This window comes from Chenopodium quinoa, unplaced genomic scaffold (genome assembly GCF_001683475.1).
Source record: "Chenopodium quinoa cultivar QQ74 unplaced genomic scaffold, ASM168347v1, whole genome shotgun sequence".
In the NCBI taxonomy this organism is placed as follows: domain Eukaryota; kingdom Viridiplantae; phylum Streptophyta; class Magnoliopsida; order Caryophyllales; family Amaranthaceae; genus Chenopodium; species Chenopodium quinoa.
In genome coordinates this window covers 152,466-177,164 of record NW_018743199.1, presented here as the reverse complement: position 1 = coordinate 177,164, position 24,699 = coordinate 152,466, and the positions used below count along the sequence as shown (strand labels likewise).

The 24,699-nt window shown below is 34.0% G+C and overlaps 4 protein-coding genes and 2 non-coding genes across 7 annotated transcripts; all 6 read right to left on the bottom strand.

Annotated features, from left to right (window-relative positions):
* Positions 1 to 17: 17 nt before the first annotated feature.
* Positions 18 to 4,083, bottom strand: LOC110733294. Its single transcript, XM_021913308.1, has 9 exons — positions 3,462 to 4,083; positions 3,198 to 3,314; positions 2,575 to 2,872; positions 2,024 to 2,414; positions 1,848 to 1,947; positions 1,701 to 1,760; positions 1,473 to 1,556; positions 981 to 1,088; positions 18 to 890 (listed from the first exon to the last, which is right to left on the bottom strand). Exons 1-9 carry the CDS (start codon positions 3,528 to 3,530, stop codon positions 582 to 584), a joined length of 1,536 nt encoding a protein of 511 aa, XP_021769000.1. The 5' UTR covers positions 3,531 to 4,083; the 3' UTR covers positions 18 to 581.
* A 1,671-nt stretch (positions 4,084 to 5,754) lies between these two features.
* Positions 5,755 to 5,826, bottom strand: TRNAK-UUU. Its single transcript has one exon. It is a non-coding gene; the product is annotated as a tRNA-Lys (tRNA).
* A 70-nt stretch (positions 5,827 to 5,896) lies between these two features.
* Positions 5,897 to 5,968, bottom strand: TRNAK-UUU. The gene has a single exon. It is a non-coding gene; the product is annotated as a tRNA-Lys (tRNA).
* Positions 5,969 to 6,835: 867 nt separating this feature from the next.
* On the bottom strand, positions 6,836 to 10,602 carry LOC110733292 (elicitor-responsive protein 1). Of its 2 annotated transcripts, none has more exons than XM_021913303.1 (5): positions 9,898 to 10,602; positions 8,669 to 8,737; positions 8,203 to 8,341; positions 7,718 to 7,850; positions 6,836 to 7,337 (listed from the first exon to the last, which is right to left on the bottom strand). In XM_021913303.1, exons 1-5 carry the CDS (start codon positions 9,962 to 9,964, stop codon positions 7,266 to 7,268), a joined length of 480 nt encoding a protein of 159 aa, XP_021768995.1. In that variant the 5' UTR covers positions 9,965 to 10,602; the 3' UTR covers positions 6,836 to 7,265. The 2 variants fall into 2 exon arrangements, with proteins under 2 accessions (XP_021768995.1, XP_021768996.1); XM_021913304.1 differs by having other exon boundaries at positions 8,669 to 8,734; positions 9,898 to 10,601.
* A 1,735-nt stretch (positions 10,603 to 12,337) lies between these two features.
* LOC110733291 (serine/arginine-rich SC35-like splicing factor SCL30) lies at positions 12,338 to 16,295 on the bottom strand. Its single transcript, XM_021913302.1, has 8 exons — positions 16,150 to 16,295; positions 15,069 to 15,273; positions 14,873 to 14,950; positions 13,749 to 13,913; positions 13,587 to 13,630; positions 13,090 to 13,174; positions 12,845 to 13,003; positions 12,338 to 12,736 (listed from the first exon to the last, which is right to left on the bottom strand). The coding sequence occupies exons 2-8, from the start codon at positions 15,263 to 15,265 to the stop codon at positions 12,616 to 12,618; spliced, it is 849 nt and encodes a 282-aa protein (XP_021768994.1). The 5' UTR covers positions 15,266 to 15,273; positions 16,150 to 16,295; the 3' UTR covers positions 12,338 to 12,615.
* Positions 16,296 to 17,426: 1,131 nt separating this feature from the next.
* LOC110733288 (probable dual-specificity RNA methyltransferase RlmN) lies at positions 17,427 to 24,108 on the bottom strand. Its single transcript, XM_021913300.1, has 10 exons — positions 23,578 to 24,108; positions 23,393 to 23,468; positions 23,169 to 23,266; positions 22,398 to 22,499; positions 22,155 to 22,241; positions 21,606 to 21,722; positions 21,038 to 21,141; positions 18,817 to 18,956; positions 18,605 to 18,741; positions 17,427 to 18,109 (listed from the first exon to the last, which is right to left on the bottom strand). The coding sequence occupies exons 1-10, from the start codon at positions 23,860 to 23,862 to the stop codon at positions 17,921 to 17,923; spliced, it is 1,335 nt and encodes a 444-aa protein (XP_021768992.1). The 5' UTR covers positions 23,863 to 24,108; the 3' UTR covers positions 17,427 to 17,920.
* Positions 24,109 to 24,699: the final 591 nt, after the last annotated feature.

The following is a 24,699-nucleotide window of genomic DNA, read 5'->3' as shown; positions in this document are numbered from 1 at the left end:
CTGACTACCCTTGAGAACCTTGACGCCTCTAGTGGCCGAGTGAACACTGGGTAGAGTTCCTATTGCTTCTGCCAACAAACTTCCCATGTAAAGGTAAGAATGGCAGCTAGAAATATATCATATTCCAGTCAAACTGGAGCCCGTGAGGTGTGTTAACTTTACACACTTTTGACACAATCTTTTTGCTGGGTACATGCCACTGGAATGTAAAATCAATTTGTACCTAATTTTATAGTTGGATGTGGAGATAGTATAGTACTGAATAGTTTGACTGTGCATATTACAATAACTATTCCACAGCTAGCTGAAGTCTCTGGTTATAATTTGTCTGTTGATTGTAAGTACAGCCTAGTACTAATGCTACCTAGATACTACCATTAGTACATAGGACTTCTTGAATCATCTGTTAATAAGTTACGGAATATATTTTGTACAATTTCTACTGGTTTGAGAACCGGGATAGGAATTTTTTGATGAATCGATCCCATTATGAATGAAGCTATACAGCTATGTGAAGTTATGTTATTTAGTGTGCCTGTTGCACCAGATCTGTTAGTTTCTTTTTCAGGCTTGTTATTCCTCTAATGTGGCAGCAAGTACTGGAATTCATATTGGTAGGGCACAATTTCTATCATCTTTCCTGTTGGAAGCTTTCTGTCTTCATATAGGCACTCCATTATTGCTCTTTTTAATACTCCATTTGGTGGTAATTGGCTATATATCCACTCTATCAATGATTCCATGTCATCTGCAAAATCTTGCATGTGCCATTGAAGGAGTTTGGGCACTAGGATCTTCCTCTTGCTTGTTACTCGTATAAATGCTTCTAAGTATTCCACTTTTGCTCTACTTAATTGATCTACAACATCTTCTGGAGTATATATCCACATCTGTAAATTGTAAAAACTAATATGGTTAGCTTGAGGTTTACTGTAACACCAGGTGATAAATGTGTATATGGTCAAGGAGATTATACTCACTGCTGGTGAAGACCAATTGCCTCGGCAAAGTGCAAAGGTGATGTTCGGTTCTGGATACCGCAGTCCATAAGCCCGGCGCAGTAACATTTCCTTCTCATTTATGAGATCCTATACATAGAAATTGATGAGTTAGGTGAAGAGTTTGAAGATGCAGAGAATAGTGTAGGATTAAAAACACCACTTTGTTTGAATGATTCCATCCCCTGCATATTATTTGTTAACCAACTCCTCAGATGATTAATTTTTTTTTTACTCTGAGGAAATCATAGATAGTTTAGTTTCTTCTTTCTTATCCTAGTTAGCAATGATTTACTTTGTATAGGAGTTGGCCTAGGGGTTGGAGAATAATCAAATGTAGGTTTGAAAGAGCGCTCTGCGTGGGTAATGTTGCATGCATAGATGTTTTTATGCATTCCTCTCTAGTTTCAATTATAAAATATCAAATCACTATACTTAAGAAGATGGAAATAGGATGATTCTGTGACTACTTACAAGTTTTGGATCACTTGGATGTCGAAGAAGGTAATGCTCAATTGCCAGTGCATTCAACACTATTCCACCAACATTTAGAGCTGCCTGGTACAAAAGTACGCATCAGTTCTTCCCTATCATACAGATTTAATTTTCTAAATATTGCTTTCTTATTCTAGCTTTGCTTCATGCTACTGAACATATTTTCTAAGCCTGCAAAGGATGAAGATCTGCAGCATGGATACCTACCTTGTTCAGAAGTGTCAACATTCCCTCCTGTGTATTTGGCAGCCCATATTGTAAGTAAGCCTGGTTCCAGAATACAAAAGAAGTGTGTTAGTACCAAAGTTTTGGTATCTAGTTGGATTCAGACTGGTTGAAGATTTCTTACAGTACATGCATTATAGAGGCATTATAGATGTTGATCCAGAAAGCTAGCTTTTGTTTGTTACTCAAGAATGACAGGTCCACGTAGCATAACTTCTGCAGCAGAACCCTGATATAGAGTCCTATAGCATGTCAGATTTCGTTCTTACCGTAAATATTTGCTGACTGAGGAATGCACTGGGTACCTCAATTTTCTGGTTGCAGGACAAGAATCTGAAAGCCGAGCTGTCTTCAGTGAGTTTCTTGTGATTTGGATGAATTTCTTGTAAGGGCCAAACCCAATTTCTGTGCCATCCTGTGCAACTCCATCATCACTGGTGATAGATGATCTTGCTTTACAGCTGAATGTATTTTTGGGTGAAAAGCCTTTGGAGTTGATGCAGTTTAAATTGTGCTTGGAAGCAGCAGAAGTTGATTCTTTTTCTGATGATGTCTGGTTTAGTTTTACAAATATGTTTATCAAGCATTTGAGAAGTTCTTCAGAGAGTCTATTTGGTTCCTCACTGCTCGCTTCAGCATCTATGACGCGGTTTGGTTTATTTCTGATAATTCTCAGGTATCTCTTGGCAGTTTCTTCTGCTTTCATCCATGGTGCAATGAAAATTTAAGTGAATAAGATATATTTCTTTATTTATTACAATTGCCATACGGAGAATTTGCTACATTTATTCTTTAAAAGGAATTTCTGATTGTATAGATTGGAATTCTGATTTTTTAAAAAGCAGTTTTTACTAACCTTTCGCAAAAGAACTTTCCATGTCTGAGATAGAGCTCAAAGATAATCTTCCATCGTCTAAACTGCTTTTTCGCCTGTTATGACTTGTTACTGTAACCCATTTTGAATCTTTAAGCTCTCTACCATTTTGCTGTTTGTTTGGCAATTGCCACTCAAGGTACTTTTTCGGTTGCTCTAACTCGCTATCTTTGATAAGTTTCTTCTCGTTGTATTTGTTCTTTTTCAGCTTCTCAACTTTAGTTTCTAGCCAATTGATTTCTTTCTCTACCATTTCTAATTCTGCTAGAAGCACCTGTACCTGCACCAGAAGCTTAATTTAGACTGTGATTTTGGACATGTTTTGCAAACCTTGGATTCCGATTGGTTATAAGTTATAATATAATTTAAATAACTCTTAAGAAATTTTGTGGTTACATTCAGAATTTCTCATGTGATTATTAATGTAGGAATCAGTTAACATTTTGTTTTCTTCACTAGAGTTATTGTATTAATGCACACACTTCATTATTGTTCTTGTTTTTATGACCTGATAACCTGCTAACTTTGGCATGTCTGCAAGTTAACTAATTTCAGGTCTAACATCTAGGCAACTAGTACTACGAGAAAGCGAAAGCTACAATTACCTCCAGGGGTAGCCTTGAAGAAAGGCAAGAACAGGAAAGAAGAGATCCCTTTATTGCATTCTGCAGCACGCCGTTTATCTGCAGCTCCCCAGTTAGTCTCTCTTGCAGTTCCTCAACCTGTAGGACATAAAATCAGGTAATCAAAGTTTTCAACATTTATAAGAATATTTGGTAGCCAGAGTCTATCATCGAGATTAAAGCTCTGATAATTTTTGTTGTAGCTGTATAAGCTGGAGATTCTTAAATATTCAAAAGATATATTACCTCCTCCTCAAGAGCAATCCTTCTGCGTTGCTTTTCACTTGGTGGCATTAGGAAGTCTTCGAATTTCATTGTTCGTTCTAGCAAGAAATTTCACAATTCACACGTACATATGAGCATTCCGGTTGGTGCCCATAACGTTAGTCGAGTTATAAAGGACAAATGACGAGACAGAAATAAAGGCAGCAGTACAAAAAGGTAGGAAAGGAATGAATAACAAGAAGCAGGTTGAGTTGAGTTGAATTGCGGTGGAGAGGTTAGTGATCAGGTGATGGTGGAGAAAGTATAACTTATCAAATTAAGGTTATTAAGATAATAACTTTAAAGGAAATAAATCACATGAAATCATTTGTGTTCATTTATTTTTATGCCTATTTGAAGGGAGGTGAAGGACGTGAAGCGCATGACATTGTTTTTTTATCTTTCCCAAAAAAAAATTTACAGGTTTATACTCAGAATCCATTGAAACAGGTGGCACAATAGATTAAGAGATTGTCAGGATTTTGGTGCTTTGAATTTGACAAGATTATTTTATGTTTTTAATTAAATTTAACTAGTTTTTGACCTTGGCTTTAATGATATTTTAATCAAGATCTGCAAAGGGGTTAAAACTTCAACATCAGCGATGATATGTCTATAGTGCTGACTATATTAACTGAATGTAACACATTATACCACGTACCAATTACTAATTCAAGCAGGAGAGGACTTTTTAAACTCTTTGCAAGTCTTGGGTCAGACAGGTCTCACATCAAACACGTAACAAGTCACACATTTGAGAGTTCCAGTAAAATAACAAGTCACTTTTGTATCAAATCACACCTTTGCCCAAATAATCCATGCTATGTTTTATGTTTTTAAAAAAAAGTCACACCTTTGCGTTTGAGAGTTCGAGTAATATAATAAGTCACCTTATAGTGTTTTGCAAGGAAATTTTGAAAGTCGCTTGAATAGTGAGAACTAAACCTTGAGACAAACCCATAAAAAGGAATTTTCAACCACATATATCCATAACTGTATCCATTTCGAAGTATTTTCTGCTGGTTTGCGGTAGTGATGCTTCAACTAACCTGAGTTCTTTAGCTATGCTGTATTGCTGTTATAGCTGATGAATCAACTTCAACGTCTAACCATTTTTTTTTCCCTTAAACTTGAGCCTTAAACAAGTATTATTTAATTTAATTATTGACTTGTTGTATTAATTTATTTCTTTTGAATTACTGTTAGCCTTTTGGTCAACGAATATCATAAACGGATTGATTGGGAACAAAAGTAGACTAGTTTTTTTTTTTTTTTTTTTTTTTTTTTTTTTTTGAACGGAAGTAGACTAGTTTAGTAGATACAAACATGCAATATATTATAAAGTCAATCACTTATAGGAGCTGAACTTATTAATACTATATTGCTTAGGTCCGCTAGCCCCATTTTGAAATGAGTAGTTGAAAATGACAAGATTATTTATGCTCAATATTATATGTAGTAGCTGAGAATATTGAATCGAATTTGAATGTCTCAATTCAATTTTGAATCTTACTAAAAGCTAAATGATCTGAAATTGACTCGATCTGAAATCAACTCGATACGAATTGAAATTAACTCGATACGAATTGAAATTAACTCGATACGAAATTGACTCAAACTAAACTCAAACCATACTTAAAATTGAATGATCGGGTAAAATTGAATGATAGTGTTAAAATGGACCTTGCCGAAATATAGTATGACTCATGCCATATAGATGAAGTTGACTTGAACCCGGATACTAATTCTATCAATCAATTACATTATACTAAAGGCGAAATCTAAAGAGACATTTGGCAATATAATATAACGAGTTTTCCCTCCAAAATAACTTGCTAAAAAAAAACTTTATTTTTATGTTTGTATCTAAATTTTGACTCTAAATTTGTACAAAATCTAAAATAAACTTCTTTAAATATCATATTTCCCATTGTAACTTTTTTTTTTTTGAGAGAAGTATTCCCATTATAACTATTACATATTTAATTTTTTTCTTTTACATATATTTCATTTTTTTAAAACAATATATATTCATACTTTTTAATACTGAGTTTGAGTTTATTTGATACTTTTTTGGTAAAAGTTATTGTCATTATAATTATTTGATAACCGTGCATTGTACGGGATTTAATCTAGTTATTCCTCTAAAAATGAAACTTTATTACGTAAAAAATTACGTAGTAGTACACTTTATCGCTATTTGTGAGGAATTGAACCCACAACCACATGGTTAAGAAGCACACGGTCTACTTGAAATTTCTCCAAAAACAAATATCGCCGTCTGTGGGGATCGAACCCACGACCACGTGGTTAAAAGCCACGCGCTCTACCACTGAGCTAAGAAGGCTTAATGATAATTATTTCAAGTTAATTTATATATTTAATTCGTATATATCTTACATTGCAAAATTTAATAACGCCGTCTGTGGGGATCGAACCCACGACCACGTGGTTAAAAGCCACGCGCTCTACCACTGAGCTAAGAAGGCTTACTGATTAAATAATTAATAGATTTATTTTTAGAATCATAAATAAATTTAATTATATTTGATCATGAATAAATTTCACTAATTAACCTAAGTTTTCATATTTCCTGCTTGACAATGAATACTCCTATAATGCTTAATTTCTTCAAAGTTTTTTTTTTTTAAATAATCAATACAAAATATTAGGAAAATTTGCATATTGTAGCCATTTAAAGTTTGTATTTTGCAAATTGCAGCCATTTAATTTTTTTTTTTGCAAATTACAGCCCAAAAGTTCGTATAAATTTTAAATTGCAGCCCGATTCAATTTTTTCATCGGTTTATATATTGAAAATTCTTCGGTTAAGGTTTTAGGGGTTATTTTAGCCCTTAGGGACCCGAATTGAGCTCGAAAATAGCAAAAAAATAACGTATGTATCTCGTTTTGCGTAACAAAAATGTATCGATTTGTGGAAAACTGTAAATATGAGACACTTACGTTATTTTTTTGCTAATTCCGACATCAATTCGGGACGCTTAAAACCTTAAGTGAAGATTTTTCAACATGTAAACCGACGAAAAAATTGAATCGGGCTGCAATTTACAATTTATACGAACTTTTGGGCTGCAATTTGCAAAAAAAAAATTAAATGGCTGTAATTTGCAAAATACGAACTTTAAATGGCTGCAATTTGCAAATTTTCCAAAATATTATTGTACTTCATATGAATACATTTTTTTTTACTTCCTTACAGTATAAGTTGGAGATTACAAAACCATCAATAAAACAATGTAAAGGAAAATGCAAAAAGATGTGAATACTTTACTTTGTTGCATGTATCATTAAGTGAAGTAATAATATGTTGGAAAAAAAAATAGAAAACCAATCAATTTTCTCAATAACAAATAAATACGAAGTACGAATACTCGTATATCACAATAACTAATACGCTGTACAATCAACGCAATTTAGATGAAAAGTACAATTGGATCCCTACAAGGCTACAAGATTAATACATTTTGTTGAATTTTTTTTTTTTTTTTTTTTTTTTTTTTTTTTTTTTTTTGCTGAATAAAGATATCAATTGAATAGATTCTAATATTTGAACTATATTACAAAATTAGTTGTCCCAAGTCTTCTGAGATCAACTCAAAGCACCAGAAAACTCTAAGGTGAAGACTTCCAAACCGATTTAACGTTAAACTAGAACACTAGAAGGCGAAAACTCCCAATTCGATTCAACTACAGAGTGAATATATTTACAATAACTGATATTGATTGAAGTCCATCTCAATTATGATTGATTATTAAAGAAGTTAATTACTCATCAGAGTCATCACCGTAGCTACTCTTCCATCCTCCAAACTCTTCATCATCGTCGTAATCTGATGCCTACAAAATCCAATATGAACACACAATTTAGATATACCGATTGAGATCATTCCTACAATCTATACAAAAAGGTTAAGTGCCAAAATGGTATAACGAGTAAGTTGGAAATAGTTTAGCATTTCTACAATTCTACCTTTGCTCTTATATAGTTTCTTATCCACAACTCTTGTTAATACGGAGTATTACTTAAGTATTTTAGATTATCTTTAGAATTACTACTTCATTGTACTAAAATTTTATAACTTAGATTAGGTACCAAAACTTAGTTTTGGAAGTGATTATGCATGTTATAAACATATACTTTACAACTATTCAAGCATAATCATGCAAACTAAAAGAATGTTTTCCTTAACATCTTAGAAAAAAGAGAGAAATTGTACCTTTGTGAATTTAGCACCAACTTTGATCTCACCACAGTACTTATCATTACTTCCGATCACTCTGAACTTTGTCGGATTCATTTCATATGAGCCATTCTCCACTCCCAAAGCTAGAAGATCTTCCACATGAATCCTGTTATACAACACCAATTACTCGATTAGTCAACCACCTAAATCAATCACAACTCCAAACTTAATATATATGTCTTCAAATTTAGCAAAGGTATATTCATTCTGCTGTGCATCACGCACAAAATCATGTATCTATAATAGATTTCTTTTAGCATACCAATTGATCATTGAACAACCTCAATCTAGACTTACTTGTCACATTACCGGAGCAAACAACAAGGCTATTATTTCCATACTAGTCAATGCCAAAGCCAATTGTTGAACTAATAATGATCTAAATTCAAGGCTTTCTAAAGTGATAAATTGATTGATTTTCATCGACAAGAATTGATATAAAAGTAAAAAGAACATACGTCGTTTCACCAATGTAATCATCAGAAGAGAAGGTGTCGTGGTCCATGATCTTTAGATTGATGTGGTAGTCACTTCCTGAGCCAGGGTACTCTGCCCTGAATGTCAATTTTTGGTGCCATTCTGGATTACCGCCTTGTCCTGCAGTCGACAATATGTACAATGGTTAAGTAAGTATCAATTTTTGTTATGTCTAAAACCTAACCAAGCTCATAACAAAAAGGGGTTAATCAAACTTTGATCTTACAGTCTGAGATGACCTACATCTCAGCTCAACTTTTCTTGTCCGAAATTAAGGTTTTCAACTAGCAACATGACAACTAAATCCAGACAAACATAGTATTAACGCTAAGCTAACTAGCTTTTGTGATCGAGTTTGTTCTTAAAGCAACTATGCAAGTTATAATAGTAATCAAGTGGAAGAACACAAAGGTAATAATGCAAGTATATAAAGATAAAAATACAAACCTCTTGCAATTTTGGTCTTTCGCTCTTGGCCTTTGTACTTAACCACGACATAGGGATCAATTTTATCTGCTAACAAATAATAAAAATAAATCCGTTAACAACTTTGAAGTGCTTAGAAAACTTGTACGAATCGATGTAATTAAGAGATAAATCAGCTTGAAACCATCAAAAGTCCCACGTATACTTCGAAGTTGTGGCATGCATGACTCAATTTATAATAAGCCATCTAATTATCAAAGGACAATTAAGCTTGACTCAGAGTATCTTATGGGTGATTTAGCAATCATACGGACAAAAATCGAAATCCAATGGCACGCATTTGTCCTTATCAACAAACTCAATCAATCAATCAAAGTCTTAATCCCATAAATAGTGGGGTCGACTACATGAACTAAAAACTGATTATTCCGTATAGTCCTCTACAAAAAAACTGATTCAATAAATTACTACACCATATGTTTAGGTTATTCGTACTTGATATCTATATTATCTACTCCCATCGTTCTTAAATTAATGTAAATACATTAAACTAATGGCATAAACTCAATGTTGACTCGATTTGTTACAATTTGAAACTGACTGGAGTCAAAGTATGAAACAACTCTTGCATGCATAGCTGCCAATCTGCCATAAATTACTGGTGTACTTGATATCCAGGATTATTAAAGCATAAAACGACAATTTTGGTTCAAAAACCAACTTTTTTTGAATTTGAAATTTGAATAGCATTATTTTTCATTGGGTGTTACAAATAATATTTCCTCCGTTTTTTATTAGCCTAGTTTAGGGGAGTATGAATTAGAGAATTACTCCAGGAATTTAACAGAGCAACTACTGTAATTATCATAATTTAATCAGCACTATTGATTAATAAAGAGTTGTGAGTTGTAACACCCATAAAAAGTAATGATGTAAACGAGATTCAATCAATACGTGCAACTATACTCGATATCAAAACCAATCTATAAAACATAATCAACCATCTAAAAGTTATTTTGTTGAACATCTACCCAAATTTCTCCAATGCCCTTCCAAATTGATGGTAATTTCTGTTGTAATTTATTTTTAAAATACACAAATTTTAGGACGAATTTAACCAAATCCTATCAAGCATGCATGAACTTATACAACATGTGAAATAATAGTGATGTAAAATTAGCAAAACTAAAAACCGAAATAAATCATAAAAATAGATTAGAGAAAAAAAAAGGAAGAAAAACAAGACATACTTAGAAAATCAACGTTGGGAAGACCAGATGCTGCAACTACTAAAACCTCAAGCAATCCTCCTGTCATTTCTTCCTAATTATCTTTTTTCTTTTTCTCTTCTTTTGGAAGTAAATAATTTTCTGATGAATATTTTGTGGCTTCAAAAAAAAAAAAAAAAAGTTATTAATTTGTGCGAAGTTAGTTTTAATGAAAAAATTAAGGTTTGGAAAATGATAGATGAAGTTTATTTGTGGAGAGTAAGTCGGTAAGTCCTTATATATATAAGGTGGAATAAAGCTGGAGTCGTTACTCGTTTTTGTGATAAGTTGACGGAGAAAATAATGAACTACTACGTATTACAGAATAGGTCAGGTCAAACTTTGATACATTAGGCTATTTCACCTTTTTTTTTTCTTTTTTTTTTTGGGAGGGGATTTCATAATAAAGAGAAACTTGTGTTATTTAACTATTTTTTAGGGGTTAATGTAATTAAACAGTACGCCACTTTTGAATTTTGATTACTCTTATATTTTACATTGATGTGCTAGTAGTTGAATTTGTACCTAGGATTCTAGAAAGATACTATACATGTATTCATTATCCAATAAGTATGCCTAAATTTCTCATATCCGTTAATCACCTTGTCTATAAAACAAGGTGATCGTCGAGTACTAAGTATTGTTACAACTTACAAGTAACATGTGAGATAATATGTCAACTAAGGATTAATTTAAGGATTTGTTTAGTTTACTTTATTTTTGCTTATTTGAACTTATTTGATCGGGTTTGAACTGGTCTGATATGGTCCGATCTGATCTGATTGTCTGAATTGACCAAACTTTAACCTTAAATATATCACAATCTATAAAGAAAAAAATTGAAGTCTTGTTAGGTTCGTAATAATGTATGTTTTATTAATATGTAATCTTCGTCTTTTTTCATTACGAAATTAAAGATATTTAGCGATAAAAAATTGCAAATAAAACGATGATCTGATCCGAACTTATATTTTCTCATCAGTATGATTTGAACTTATTTTTTCTGAAATAAGTAAAAATTAGTTGAACTAAACAAGACTTATTTTTAGATGGATGGAATATTTATAAATTACACACTCCATAGTCCATACTACCTCTAATCATCAAAAATCGACTCATTTATTATTCAAGCGATCAAAATCAAATAATGTCAAACATAAACCGAGTACAATTTATGATTTATATAATAATAAAAAGTTATATTTTTCTTACATGTGAAATCTATTTATATTCTTTATACTATAAATTCCTTCAATTTTGACTTTTAAAATTTTTACAATTATTATATTTAAAGATAACATACACGCTGCAAATTATTTTATATGCCAAAAATATAGAAGTTAAACTTTCAAAGACAAAAGAAATATGAAGTATGTTTTGTCATTACGGATAAATAACATTGTGTGCAATATTATATAGGGTTTAAAAACCTTAATGGTAGATTACATCCTACTTGAGGATGTTTTCTCGAAGAAATGGTAAACTTCAATGTCCTAGAGTGTTAGAAAGTCAAGTCATGCGAAAATTCTTATGATATATTCTGATTATTAGTTGATTAATTGATTGAGTTTATAATACTTCCGTTTATAAAAATAGAACCATGGCGGCTTTGATTTATGTCATGTCAAACCATCTATACTTTGACCGCTAACAACTCTTGTCCAACATAATGATAATTGGATAAAATTCAACGAGCTTTGTGGCAACTACAACGTTTGCATATAATTGTGGGAAAAAAATGATTAAGCAGCACAAGCAAAACTAATTATTTTTATGTGAATTTGTATTAATTTATTATTATTATTATTATTATTATTATTATTATATATATATATATGTATATTTTTAAGAACAATGTTAATTAAAAATTGGAAGATAATAGCACAAGTTAGTCAATGTTCTTTCACTGTATTTTGGAAGATTAGGAATATATAATTAGTATAACTGCAAGGAATAATATTTTCTTTGTTTACAATTTATTCAACTTTGGAGTTTGCTGCATATTGGACAACTTTGTTTAACTTTTTAACTTGTCCAAATAAAAGCTTGGTAATATTAATATGTAAATGTTGATTATTGAATCAGTTGGATCTTGTAGTAAATGGATTTCCATGTATAAAATGGTTACCTATTTGTAGGGAAATTTGCCGACGGATACACATTAACCATGTTTATAGTGACTCAACAGAGAGATCAACAACGGAAAGAGGAGGGGATATGGAGGGTTGCCGGTCACAAGTTACAGTAAATCATATACTCCGCAGTTGGGATTATTTGTGAGAGAGCATGGTTGGAATAGACAGAGTACTAGTTTAAGTCCCCATCAGTTTATACGTATACTCTTATCAATTTGAATTACTCCGTGATTCATTGTTGGGAATATTTCTATAATTTTATACAAAAAATAACAATATTCTAATGATTCGAAGAAGGATTCCAACAATCATTTTTAAACAATCAGATAACACAAAATGTATAATCCATACTAATAACAAAAGCATCCATGACAGAAGCTTTGGCAAGGACATGAAGTACGAAGTACTAGATTAAGATCCAAAAAGTCTGAACGAGTCACCATAATAACAGATTATAAGATCCCAGTTCACATGACATTTAAACTAAAAGAACAAGCAGTTTATAAACTGTTTCAGCAGATTATAGCCCAAGCTGATTCAAACCTACAATCACATCATCCGCCGCTCATCTACTAGGGGCTGGTGACGCATCTGCAGATCGAGATCTTGAGCCAGATGGTGATCTAGAAACACGCCTTGGAGGATCTCCGCGGCCTCGTTCTTCCTCAGCTTCATATTTAGCTTTCCTGGAATGAAGATAACAAATAACTCAGTATGAATGCGGTAAAACCTTAATTAACAAATAACAGTATCACAATAGAAACTCAAAAAATAAACACAACTTTTTGTCATACCCAACAGCAGTTTCATTACGATCTTCATGATCAGGGGAAAATGATTTACGGGCATCTCCACCACGTGGTGAATCCCTTGGTGATCTTGAGCGATCAACAGGCCTCCTACTAGGAGAGGCTGAGTACTCCTCATGTCTTCTGGGAGAGGGGGAATAGGACCTGAAAACAACATATTAGCATTATCATGCACCCTCATGCATATGCATATTAGAAACTTGTAGATTTGAACAGCATTTAAAATGCACCTTGAGTGATGAACTCCTTTAGAGCCAGAACCAGAGCGAAAGCGAGGCGAGCGTGAGCGGGAAACTGATCGTGAACGAGAGCGTCCTGACAACAACATAGATATACCCTAATCAAACATTGATCGTAAATGATAAAGTAAATAAATCCTATGGTTTGGCATCAAAAACCAGATCAAATAGGAGTATAACTTGGTTTTTTACTACGGGTATCATCTAGAAATAGAGCTATTTATTTCAGAGCTATATCAAATAATTAAGGCAACTTAGCAACTAAACAGAATATGACTATATGAGCACCAGACATGGCCACAAATATGGACTAACTGCATAGTATAGTACTTCGTATGATAAACCATACGCACAAAACTGCAATAATATTAAATCTCCAGTTCCACGATTAATGAAAAAATTATACACATAAACAAGACCTAAAGCAAGAAATATGATTTCTTAGATAACATCAATGACAAAATTCATAAGCATAGACCAATACTTACTGTAGCCAGGTGATCTTCGTCCACCATATCGTGGACCACCACTTCTGCACAAGATACCAAAAATAAAAACAATCATCAAATAAATATCTCACTCCTACCCAGGCTCCCATCAAGCATTCAATCACAAATAGTCTCGAGGTCAAAACAGATATGCATGCCTACCTCTGCCTGGTTTTCCTGCGCATGTCCTCAGGCCTTTTTCTCGACTCTGAAGCAACAACTACACTGATCTCTCGTCCAGCAAAAATCTGCCCATTCATGTGATATTGAGCCTCTGAAGCATCATAAGAGTCCACAAACTGCACAAAGGCAAAGCCACGAGGTTCCCTGTATGGCAATTCATAAACAGAGTTCACAAAACACTCAATGCATAACAAACAAAGACCGAAATGTGCAAACAAACAGTGAGTGATGCAAGACCATAATGTCAATACATATACCTCTTTCTTGATTTACCAAAGCTCGTCCTTAACAAGAAGCCCAAACCAGCCTTACACAAAATGCAATACAGAGTCCATTACTATGGTACTGACCTTTCCATTTGCACTCAAAAAATGTGAATGGCAACTTCAAAAGGATGAGACTTGAAATTCCTCAAATGCGCGTATTTAAATGAATCACGTGCAAATAAATGAAACTCTTCAACCCTGGATGAAACTAAAAACCTTGCCATCTTGTCTTCATTTCATCAAGAATCAATCATCTTTCTTCAACTCAAGCTTTCATTGATAATCATCACATACTTTATCTTCATATAGGTAGATTCTTCTTTATAACATTACTTCTAAAATCTTGGCAGGCAAAATGTTAAGCAATCATATACAGTGGATCTTGATCAAAAGTGGGGCTTGGGCTTGTTTAACTTCAAACCAATACACCCCCTGACAAACCAGTTCAGAAAACAACTTATTGACAATCAAAGAGATATGTTTGACAAAATTTGAAGAATGTCACTTGCATAGGCACTATCCAAAGAAATTTCGCAAGCATCCACACATTGGCATATTGCCACTACCCTCATCCCAAAAAATGTAGTCCCAACTATTTCATTTATTAGTTCCAGGTTATTGAACACACGAAGATTATGCTATTCCCATATTAGGGATAGAGACTGATAGAGCCAAGGATGGGTGGAGATGCACAGCACAATTAATAATGCAACTAATATAATGTATCAATTAATGTAAAAAGATGGTTGATCGACGAAGAATAAGAAAATGACATGTCAAGACCTACGATTCCTGGAAATTAAAGAACACAGCAAAAGAAAAGCAAAAACATCTCACCCTGTATAATAATCCTTTGGGATATAGACATCACGGACAAGCCCAAATCTTTCAAAAGGAACTCGAAGTTCTTCAGGTCTACAATAACACGACTTTCGGTTATTATTTGCAGTGTTAAAAAATCTATTCCTGAAAAATAAAATTAACCAGATAACAAGCATAAAACAGTGTAGTGAAAAACATCATATGCGGTTACCTGCAGTCTAATGGAATGTTACGAACCAACAAGCTTCCATGATTTGGCTCCTTGCGTCTTCCATAACCACCATGTCCTCTTCTTGGAGGACTGTAACCCCGTCTCGGGGGGCTATATCCACCTCTCGGAGGGCTTCTTCCTCTACTACTATAACCCCTTCGTGGGGGACTGTAATAACCAGGGCTGTACCTCCTCATGAAGTGGGCTACGATACAAACAAATCATCAGTTACTTTTGAAAAAGCAAGAACTACATTAATAGCAGACAATAAACAAAGTGCTTAAAATACCTCAATAACAAAACTAAAACAGGGACAACACTTCTAGACAGAACCTTGTATACCAACACCAAGGGAACAAATTAAAAGTGATAGAAAACAAATCACGCAATCGAAACGAGTTCTCAGGCTCATACAAGAACTAATTGTTATTTTTTTTTAGAAGCCACAAAGGGCGAGGGTGAGAATCGATGCCAAGATCTCCTGTAATCGGGAGGGGAGCTCTAACCACTTGAGCTAAACTTTGATAGTAGTACAATACCCCTTCATATAAATAGCACAACAAACATGGAGAAATCTTGGAAATAGCTATACAATAAACAAAACAAAGCAATTTTCTACAACATATTCAATTCAAAAGGAAGCTGATAAATTGAGACAAATGAATCGCAGGTAAAGTTCCAATCTTTTACGAGTATACTGTATAATAAATCAAAAACATCACCTACTTCATACAACAATCAAATACGGAAAACCTTTAACCACCTTCACCTCTTATCGTCTGACAATAAGAATAGTATTCACCAACCCTAATTTCTAGATTATATTCGAAAAAAACAACAGAATCCACAGATAAACAATCTCAAAAACACAAAATCTACCAAATCAAAGGTAAATTAATTCACTAAATACAAACATAAAAAAAACTTTCCAAGAATCAAAATTAATATAACAACAAAACAAAAACAAAAAAAATCGCAGATTAGGGTTTCGTCGCCGACGAATAAAAGAAATAAAGATAACAAATTAAATTCATAAAATTGAAAGGAAAAAAAGAAGATTGATTAAGAATTAGAAGATTACCAGAAATTGGATTGAAAGAGAAAGTTGATTGAAGAGGAGAGAGAAAGACAGAAGAGAGAGGATTGAAACACGAACTCCCGAAAGAGAGAGAAAACCCTTGAAACTCAACGCCTAAGCTTGGTACTTTCTTTTTAAATGACGACACGAAAACGTATGTACGGTTAACAACTGTGAACCGTTGGCCGGTTCAGGTGTTGGTATTTTCTTTCCTTGCGGACCGGAAACACTTAAACTTCAAACTCATTATTTATTTGACTTTTGCATTATTCACGACTTCACGTATAGTATATGGTTTACCATTTGGACCAATGTTTTATGTTACGTAATATAAGTACATAAAAACATACATATTCATATAAGAGCACTCACATTAGTGAACAAAAAAAAATTGTTCATTCTCTCTCTAGCCACTTTTTCTCTCTTGCCAACCATGAGCATTTTTTGTGAGCAAATTTTATCCCACTAGTGAGCAAAAAAAAAATTGTTCATCAATCTCTCTCCTACTTTTTCACATACCCCACCAACATCTCTCTCTCTTACACATCACCATATTATTATTAATTATGTTTTGGTTAAATGAAGTTTTAGTGCTACTAATTACAATTATACTATTATTTAACTTAATACAATTATTAAATATTGATTAATAATATTGAATTTTAATCATTGAACAATTATAAATTATAAATCTCACTTGAAATGGGAGTAAGAATAATATAGAGTGTTTTTGTGATTTTTGAAATTATATCAAAATATGTCAAAATGGATCCCTATTTGTAGAGAAAAAAAATTATAACTGTTGATGATTTTTTTTTAATTATAAATCGGCCAAAATAGCCGTTTTAAATTAATTACCGTTTAAAAACGGGAATATTTGTTGATTGGAGGAAGAAGCTCACAGGGACATTGGAGAGTTGTTGGGCCCCACGTAGTTACTATTCATCCTCAAATTTGCTCATAGGATGAGCAAAATCAGAAATGCTCATGAGCATTTTTCAATATGATCATTGATGGGGAACCATTTTTAACAAATTTGCTCACCATTTTTACTCATGAGCAAAAAAATGCTCCCTGATGTGAGTGCTCTAAGACTTGTATCAATTTTTTTCCAAAAAAAAAATTTATCAATTTATATTGTGTAGTTACCGAATGCTAGCTTTTTATAATTTATATTTATTGTTAACTAACCATATTATTGATCAACCTTTCGCATTGCAAAAGTGTCAATCAAAGTATCTTAAAAAAAAAAGTGTCAATCAAAGTATCTTAAAAAAAAGTGTCAATCAAAGTGGGACACTTAAATAAACACAGAGGTTAACTCTTTAAATCATTTAACTCTAAAAATCTCATTATGCTATGTAATAATAAAAACAATTATAACAATAAGTTGATTAAAATCAAAAAATAAAAAAAAATAAAAAAAAAATAGAAAACAAAGGCATCTATGAATGTTAATTCAACAAGGTTCTCTTTAAGCTATGCAATTCGAGTTGATATTACAAAACTGTACACATCTTCAAAATCTCAGCTTTGTCCAGAACCATAACCCATAATTATAAGCAGTAGGCTGTTGTAACTAGGCAGCAACAAGGAATAGTTTCTTCTTGTCAATAACTCGATATTATCATCTATAATCTTGACCTAAGTCCCCTTTCTCATTCACCAAAGATGCAAGTTGATACGCACATAGCTATTTGTCTGGCACCAGCTTAAGCAAGTTTCCTTCGTATCCTTATTATAGCAAAAGTGACACTGAACCTAATGAATGCCATCAACTAGCAAGGGCGACATCTTGAGATTGTTGCATCTCAGCACCAGCAGCTTCAGCACCTTTAACCAAAGGTGTCTTCTGAAACTCATTTCTCAACTGTCCACAAGCTGCACTTGCATCGAGTCCCCTTGTTTGACGTACACTTGTGGTTATCTTGTGAGATTCCAGAGCAGCAGAAAAGGCAATCACCTGTAGTAATTATAAAACATATGCGCATTCCAGTCAATATTGATGTTCAAGTGACGAGGAAAAATCTTTGCTGCCTCCAGCCACCTACAGTTCTATGATCCTCTTCTCCCGAACCCTTCCTAAGAGTCCCTACCCTCAAAGTCATGAAAAGATCTTGGAGATGGGGCAATTGGGCAAACTCATCCAAGCTAAGAGGAATTTTTTCTGAAACTGATCCCTATATAATCAGGACTCAGGATACCCAGAATGCCCTTATATATGTCAGGAATGTCAAGAATGTCCCTGAGAATCTGAGATTATATATATTCATTCCCCATCTCTGAGATGGATCTATTATACCTTCCCTCCCTCACCCCGTCAGTCATTAGGAATTCATTTCTTTTGCTAATTTCTAAGTTAGTCCATTCTAATAGCCAGCTAGTGCTAAAATTGAGCTAGGAATTTCCAAGAGACTTAGAAGCAAGAATTCAACATTACAAAAGAAAGCAAACATACCACTTTTCGGTAGGGCCTCTTATACTCAGAGCCCTCAATCGGATTGAAAGGTATCAGGTTCACATGATGACCACGTCCCCATTGATGTAGAAGCTCAGCAAGCTCTTTTGCATGCTCTACGGAGTCATTTACTCCAGCTGAAATAGACATTGGCCAGTGAACTTTTTGCACAACACCAAAACTCTAATGGCACAATTAATTGAACATAGTACCTAAAAGAGTGTACTCAAAAGACACTCTTCGATTAGTTTCAAGGAAGTAATCCCTGCAATCTTGCATCAATGCTTCCAGGGGGTAAGCTTTAGCACTTGGGACGATCGATTCTCTAAGCTTCTGATTCGGTGCATGTAAGCTGAAGCACAAGTTACAGAGTAAAGCTGATTAGTAATCAGTTAAAACCATCACAACTAGAGCATCAGGTGTGAATACAGCAAATGATGATATGTAGGAATATCTACTACATATGCCAAAAAACCTAATCAATCATATTTTTTTATTTTTTTTTATTTTTTTTTTTTGGGGGGGGGAATAAATCAATATCAAACACATTCTAGAAATTTGAGATATAGTGAAGTACAACATAGAGGTAAAAGCAGTAATAGAGCAATTCCCAAAGCAGTGATAAGTCCAATTTCCTCAACATATCATTACTAAAGAGAACAGCTTTTTCTGGACATCTCCAACCCCAAGAAATAATTGTACTACTATTCAGTATTACATACAAAAGAGAGACAAGGGAAAGGGAATCACACATTTCCCAGAACAACTAGAAGTGGAAGATGACAATTAAAAGTTCAAAAGACAAAAGTCTTAATAACCCAACACTCTAACAGTGGCCTTAAGCAACCTACATGGCAAGCTACAAATAGGTAAATCTTACAGCTGAATTGGGAGAATACTTAGTGTTTGTAGCACAAAGCAGTTTACAAAGAGGCATAGCAAACGAAGTATAGGATCTTGGCACATTACTTAATTTTTTCACATATAGGATCTTGGCACATCCAAAAATTGCTACTTAATTCTTTTTAAAAGTGTCGTAAGCCATGCTAAAATAAAGGTCATTTGGGTAGTTGAAACCTATTGGTAGCTTGTTATGGTTCCTAACCAACTTATATGACCCTAGGGGTCACACTACGCATTCAATTCAATTTTGGAAAAATTTCCAAAAATTGGTCCGAAAGCTTGAATTATTACTTCTGGACAATTTTCTACATTTGTCAGGCCGAAAAGGAAAAAGTTCAAAGTGCTTCGCATGGATCCCACATCTCGGGAGGCCATTTGGGCAGTTGGAATCATCCACTTTGTCTTAAAACCATCAATTTAGCCGTTTACGTACATGCCTCCCTTAATTAACTCTAGCCCACCACGAGCCTTTATATGACCGACTAGTGGTCGTATATAGTTCCAAACAATATAATAAGATCCTAGGATTTATCCCCTACCATCCTAAAAAATTTCGACACTGGATCCCAAAACCTCCAAAAATTTCGACACTGGACAATTTTAACTTTTCCAGAACCGAAAAGGAAAGGGGTCAGGGGTGCTCCCCATAACAGCCAGGGAGACCATCAATCTGTCTTCAGCAAGAACCTCTTGCGCTAGTTGACGTTCTTTCCACCTTCTCAAGTCCCAACAATGAAGAATATACTATTACATCTACATCAAATGAAGAGATGAAAGCTCACTTCATATTGATGCATCACTGCTTTAATGTTGCTATGATGCTATCTATCAAGCCTCCCAATGCAAAGTCAGGTTGGTCCAAAGGCCTATTAGACAACATATCCATCGTTTACTTAAGATACTGATGATGACATATTTCAGGCTAGCTTCTCTATACTGCTCGGGTCTATAATATATTAATATCTATCTGAAGCACATATGACACCCATAAAAAAATGACCTAGAAAATCTAGCATGAAGGGCCAAAAGACTATAAAGCACAAATGTGAGACCTTTCTAAAGACCAGAAGTCAGATCCAGGAGAACTATTAAGATATCCAATATACAAGTCCTAAAATGAACCACAGTGAAGTCTTTAAGCACCTAAACATTGTCAAGGCTGTTTGGGGATTCATATCAACACATGAAAGAGCTTACTACATGGGCAGAAAGCCCAAATTGGGACCACCTCACTTACTACATCAAATTATATATACATGTGGATATATTATACTTTACTAGCATAACTAATCACTATAACGAGATCTGAATTAGGTGGTTATTGTTGTTAAATTGATATTAACATCATAAAGCAGCTTAACCACACAAAGGGAATGCATGAAGAAATTGGTACCGCTTCTAGTACACATAAGACCACTAAGCACAAGGGTAGATAAACAAGTAAGCCACATATCTGTACAGCTTATTAGACCAAAATAATTACACAAACTTCCAAGAGAAATACTAGTAGACATTCTCAGTGTGAGGTACCTGACAGCTAATGTGGATTGAAGCTTGTATGTAGCCAGTCTCTTCATTGTGTTCGGAACCCCTACAGTTGATATCGTGATCATTCTTTGCCCAATTTGAATGTCCTGAAATAAGAGATGACCACTTTAAATGAGCGTAAAGAGTAAAAAGTTGCATACCAAGACAGTTGAGTCAAAGAGAATAACATGCCAAAAAAAAAAAAAAAAAAAAACTCATGTCTTTCATCTGTGTCAAAAGTAGAGTAATTGTTCCCATAGAGCTTGCATCTTAGAATAAAAAAAAATGGTGGCACTTCTTCTGTCACAAGAGCAATGGACAAAGAATTCCAGATTTTCGATTTGGACAGAGATCCTGATGTTCTTGCTTTTCAAAACTTAAAATGCAACTAGGTTAAGTTGCTGAAAGAAAATGATTAACCACAGCAGTGAATCAGTTCAGTGATGCCACCAAAAAAAAAGCCACAAACCATGATCAGCAAGAGCTGGGTAGTTGAGGCACATGCTAATGTATTGAAAAAGGAGGAAAAAAAGTGCTTACAATCTTCCAATAAACAAATGATAGGCACTACCTTGTTCAGACATCGGTGCGCTTCAACAACAGATTTCAAGTTCATCATAGGCTCCCCCATGCCCATGAAAACAACATTTGTGACGCGATGTTTAAATATATCTTCTATAGCCAAGACCTGAAAGGTTTTTTTTATAAAAATATCAATGCCATATTAAACCGAAGGGGGGAAAAAAATTACAGCAGCTCATTCATTTTTACAAATTTAAATTCAAAATAAATTTTCTTGATTTCAGGTAGTACAAAGAAGAATATAGAATTGGGAAATAGAAAAGGCAAAAAAAATGGTATAAATAGATTGTAAAAGAAGCTCTTGGCCTCTTGCAGCATTTGAGTTCATAAGCATAACTCATGATATGGCAAATTGATGAGGAAATGAAATGCTTGCGTGTAATTGCTTCTTGAGTTATTGGTATAAGTTGTTGCCCTTTGAACTCAGTTTAATCAATTGAAATTTGATGCTACATCATATGTATAGCTCCATGCTTTTGGACTAATAACAAGTAAGACCTTGCAAATTTGCAATAGACAGAATAGAGATTGAACAAACCTGTTCAACAATTTCATGCCTATGAAGGTTTCTCGAGAAACCACCCTTCCCAGTAGCACAAAAAGAGCATCGTAATGGACAACCAACCTACTCCACCAACATGAAAAGCATAAAACATGAGTAGCATTACTCAGAAAGATCAGATGGACAAACAAAAGTAATTGACTTTTAAATGAACAAATATTATATATGAGGTTAAGGCAGAAGATTCTTCCAAAATTAAGGCCTGTTTCAGAAAATGACCTGTGATGAAACACAAGCAGTAAGCCTTACTGAACCGTTCTCGTCTGTCACTGGTATTCCTACTGTTTCAACCAACCTGTCATCCGCCAGCTTTAGCAGTAACTGCAGGGATAATACAAAGATTCTTTGAGGCCAAATAAAAGAGCAATCATTCATAGCCTCATCATTTTACCAAAAGCATACACCAGTAATAAGAATTAAATGAGAGTAAGTTCTATCATACATGAATATGATCACAAAAGCAGAAAGTATTTCAGATTGATAAACTGTTCATCAGTCTCTTATGCAACTTCAGTGAAGAGCTACATTACTATCACCCTCATAAAGTAAATCAACAAAAGAGAATATTGCAATTATTATGGTGTATATTATAAGTTTATAACATGTACAAAAACTTTCAATCTACAAGTTCACGTAAGCTTTTTCAAAAACCTATTGCAACATACATATTAAAAAGAAGGGGCAATATTAACACTCTGCAGTCTGCATAGAAATCCCAATCCCAAACAACAGTAGTAGAAATTACAATGATATCTTAATTCTTACCCCTAAGCCTTTTAGGAGTAAGAAATTTCCAATTCCCATCAATACATGCTTTTCGATTGGGAATTTAAATTTCGCAACGTACACAAAACACATCAATTCAAAATTAATCCGACACCATAGAGCAATCCAACAGAATTACACAAAACACTGACACCAAACAATACAAAACCAAGAAACACTTAAATTTCAGCAATGAACCCAAATGAGGTTTTCAAGGGTTTGAACCTTAATAGTGCCATCAGTAGAAGTGACCATATGATGCACCGGCGAACGGCCCACCTTCCATCCTGCCTCTTGCAGCTCATTCCTCAATGCCTGTGGCACTTTCCCCATAAATAAGCAAACCCCCTAATTAGTGACATAAATTCTCATAATTTACTTGAATATTCTCTAAGCAATTTAGAAATCAGTTAATTATACATCTAAAATTAAAAATTATCAGGGCTTACATTGAACAAATTCATCAATTTCTTTGATTTTCCTCTTATAAATCAAATGATGAAGCTGCTTCCCTCTATAACCTTGCTGAATTCCCACAAATTATCCATCAATTAAACATCAAAAATCATGGTAAAAATCAAATATAATTCATGTATACAAACAAGATTTAATTCATTTAAAAACAAAAAATTACCTGGCCAAAATCAAGGGCAAGCTGTTGAAGTTCAAGCTCAGACATGCCGAGAAGAACACGGGGGTCAGAAAGTGACGCACGGGTAGGCGGTGCTTTTGAAAGTTTAGACGGCGTCGTATCAATACTAGTTGCAGCAGTAGTTGTAATAGTAGTAGAAGGAGAAGCAGAAGCAGAAGCAGAAGCAACAACAGTAAATGAACGAGAGGAGATTGTGAGGGCAAAAGCACGTGAGTGGATTGAGGCACGTGCAATTGGGATAGACCATACTTGCTGTAGTAGCGCCATTGTTGGTTGCTTTGTTTTGGGGAAGAAGAAGATGAAGAAGATGCAGCAAAAACCCAAAACCTCAGCTTGTGAATGGATGATAAGAGTAACGAGTAGAGTAGCAATTTGTTTTGCACCAACTTGGCGACTAGTAGTGGAAAGAAGAGGTTAAAGTGAATTTTTTTGGCTACCTAGTCCGAGCGTCCCTGAAAGGGGTGTTAAACGAATCAGATCGGATCGGTTTGTATTGTAGTTGGACCGTCTATGTACCGAAATTAGGGACCAAAGACTATTGTGTGCTTAAGGACTTTTATTTTTCTAATATCCTTATTATTGGTACTCGAAGGATAGTTTTTTCCATGTTAAGAAAAAAGGAAATGTTATTGGTTATCATCCGACTAAATTAGTGTCTTTCACAGAATCACAGTAGAGTGGTAGTCATTGTATTGAGTCATTACCTTACAACGTATTTTGCTTATGGATCTTTTCCTGTAAATGCACTCGTCTTTCCCCTTGCAACAAAAAATTTAGCATGAGTAAACTTTCGATTCCGGACAAATAATTATGATATACAAGCTACTTGTAAGAGAGTAATTATGGCTCATTGATGTAATATAAATGTAGATAAGGTTTTTGTGTTGAATTTTTTCTCAATGTCATAATTTGTGTCATCGTGTGTGCTAAAACTGCAAATTTACATTGGTGGAATATTTAAGTTTCAAAATAACTAACATTGAAGGTTGGTAAGTAAAGTCATAGAGATAGAATTCGAGACCACAAATCGAATTTTGCCTACATTATTGCTCTTTGCGGGTCCTTTCTAAATCAGATTAGACAGTGTTTGAGTAAATTGTGGTA

Coding starts and splice junctions, on each gene's coding strand:
- LOC110733292 (XM_021913303.1), bottom strand. CDS start 9,964: ATGACAGGAGGATTGCTTGAGGTTTTAGTAGTTGCAGCATCTGGTCTT. Junction 7,851..8,202: donor GATTACATTGGTGAAACGAC/GTATGTTCTTTT, acceptor GTTGTATAACAG/GATTCATGTGGAAGATCTTC. Junction 7,338..7,717: donor TTGGTGCTAAATTCACAAAG/GTACAATTTCTC, acceptor TGGATTTTGTAG/GCATCAGATTACGACGATGA.
- LOC110733291 (XM_021913302.1), bottom strand. CDS start 15,265: ATGAGGAGGTACAGCCCTGGTTATTACAGTCCCCCACGAAGGGGTTAT. Junction 13,914..14,872: donor CCAAAGGATTATTATACAGG/GTGAGATGTTTT, acceptor ATTGCCATACAG/GGAACCTCGTGGCTTTGCCT. Junction 12,737..12,844: donor CGTAATGAAACTGCTGTTGG/GTATGACAAAAA, acceptor TCTTCATTCCAG/GAAAGCTAAATATGAAGCTG.
- LOC110733294 (XM_021913308.1), bottom strand. CDS start 3,530: ATGAAATTCGAAGACTTCCTAATGCCACCAAGTGAAAAGCAACGCAGA. Junction 1,948..2,023: donor CCTGCAACCAGAAAATTGAG/GTACCCAGTGCA, acceptor ACTCTATATCAG/GGTTCTGCTGCAGAAGTTAT. Junction 891..980: donor GCAATTGGTCTTCACCAGCA/GTGAGTATAATC, acceptor TACAATTTACAG/ATGTGGATATATACTCCAGA.
- LOC110733288 (XM_021913300.1), bottom strand. CDS start 23,862: ATGGCGCTACTACAGCAAGTATGGTCTATCCCAATTGCACGTGCCTCA. Junction 21,723..22,154: donor GGCATGAAATTGTTGAACAG/GTTTGTTCAATC, acceptor AAAACCTTTCAG/GTCTTGGCTATAGAAGATAT. Junction 18,742..18,816: donor TTTTGAGTACACTCTTTTAG/GTACTATGTTCA, acceptor TGTCTATTTCAG/CTGGAGTAAATGACTCCGTA.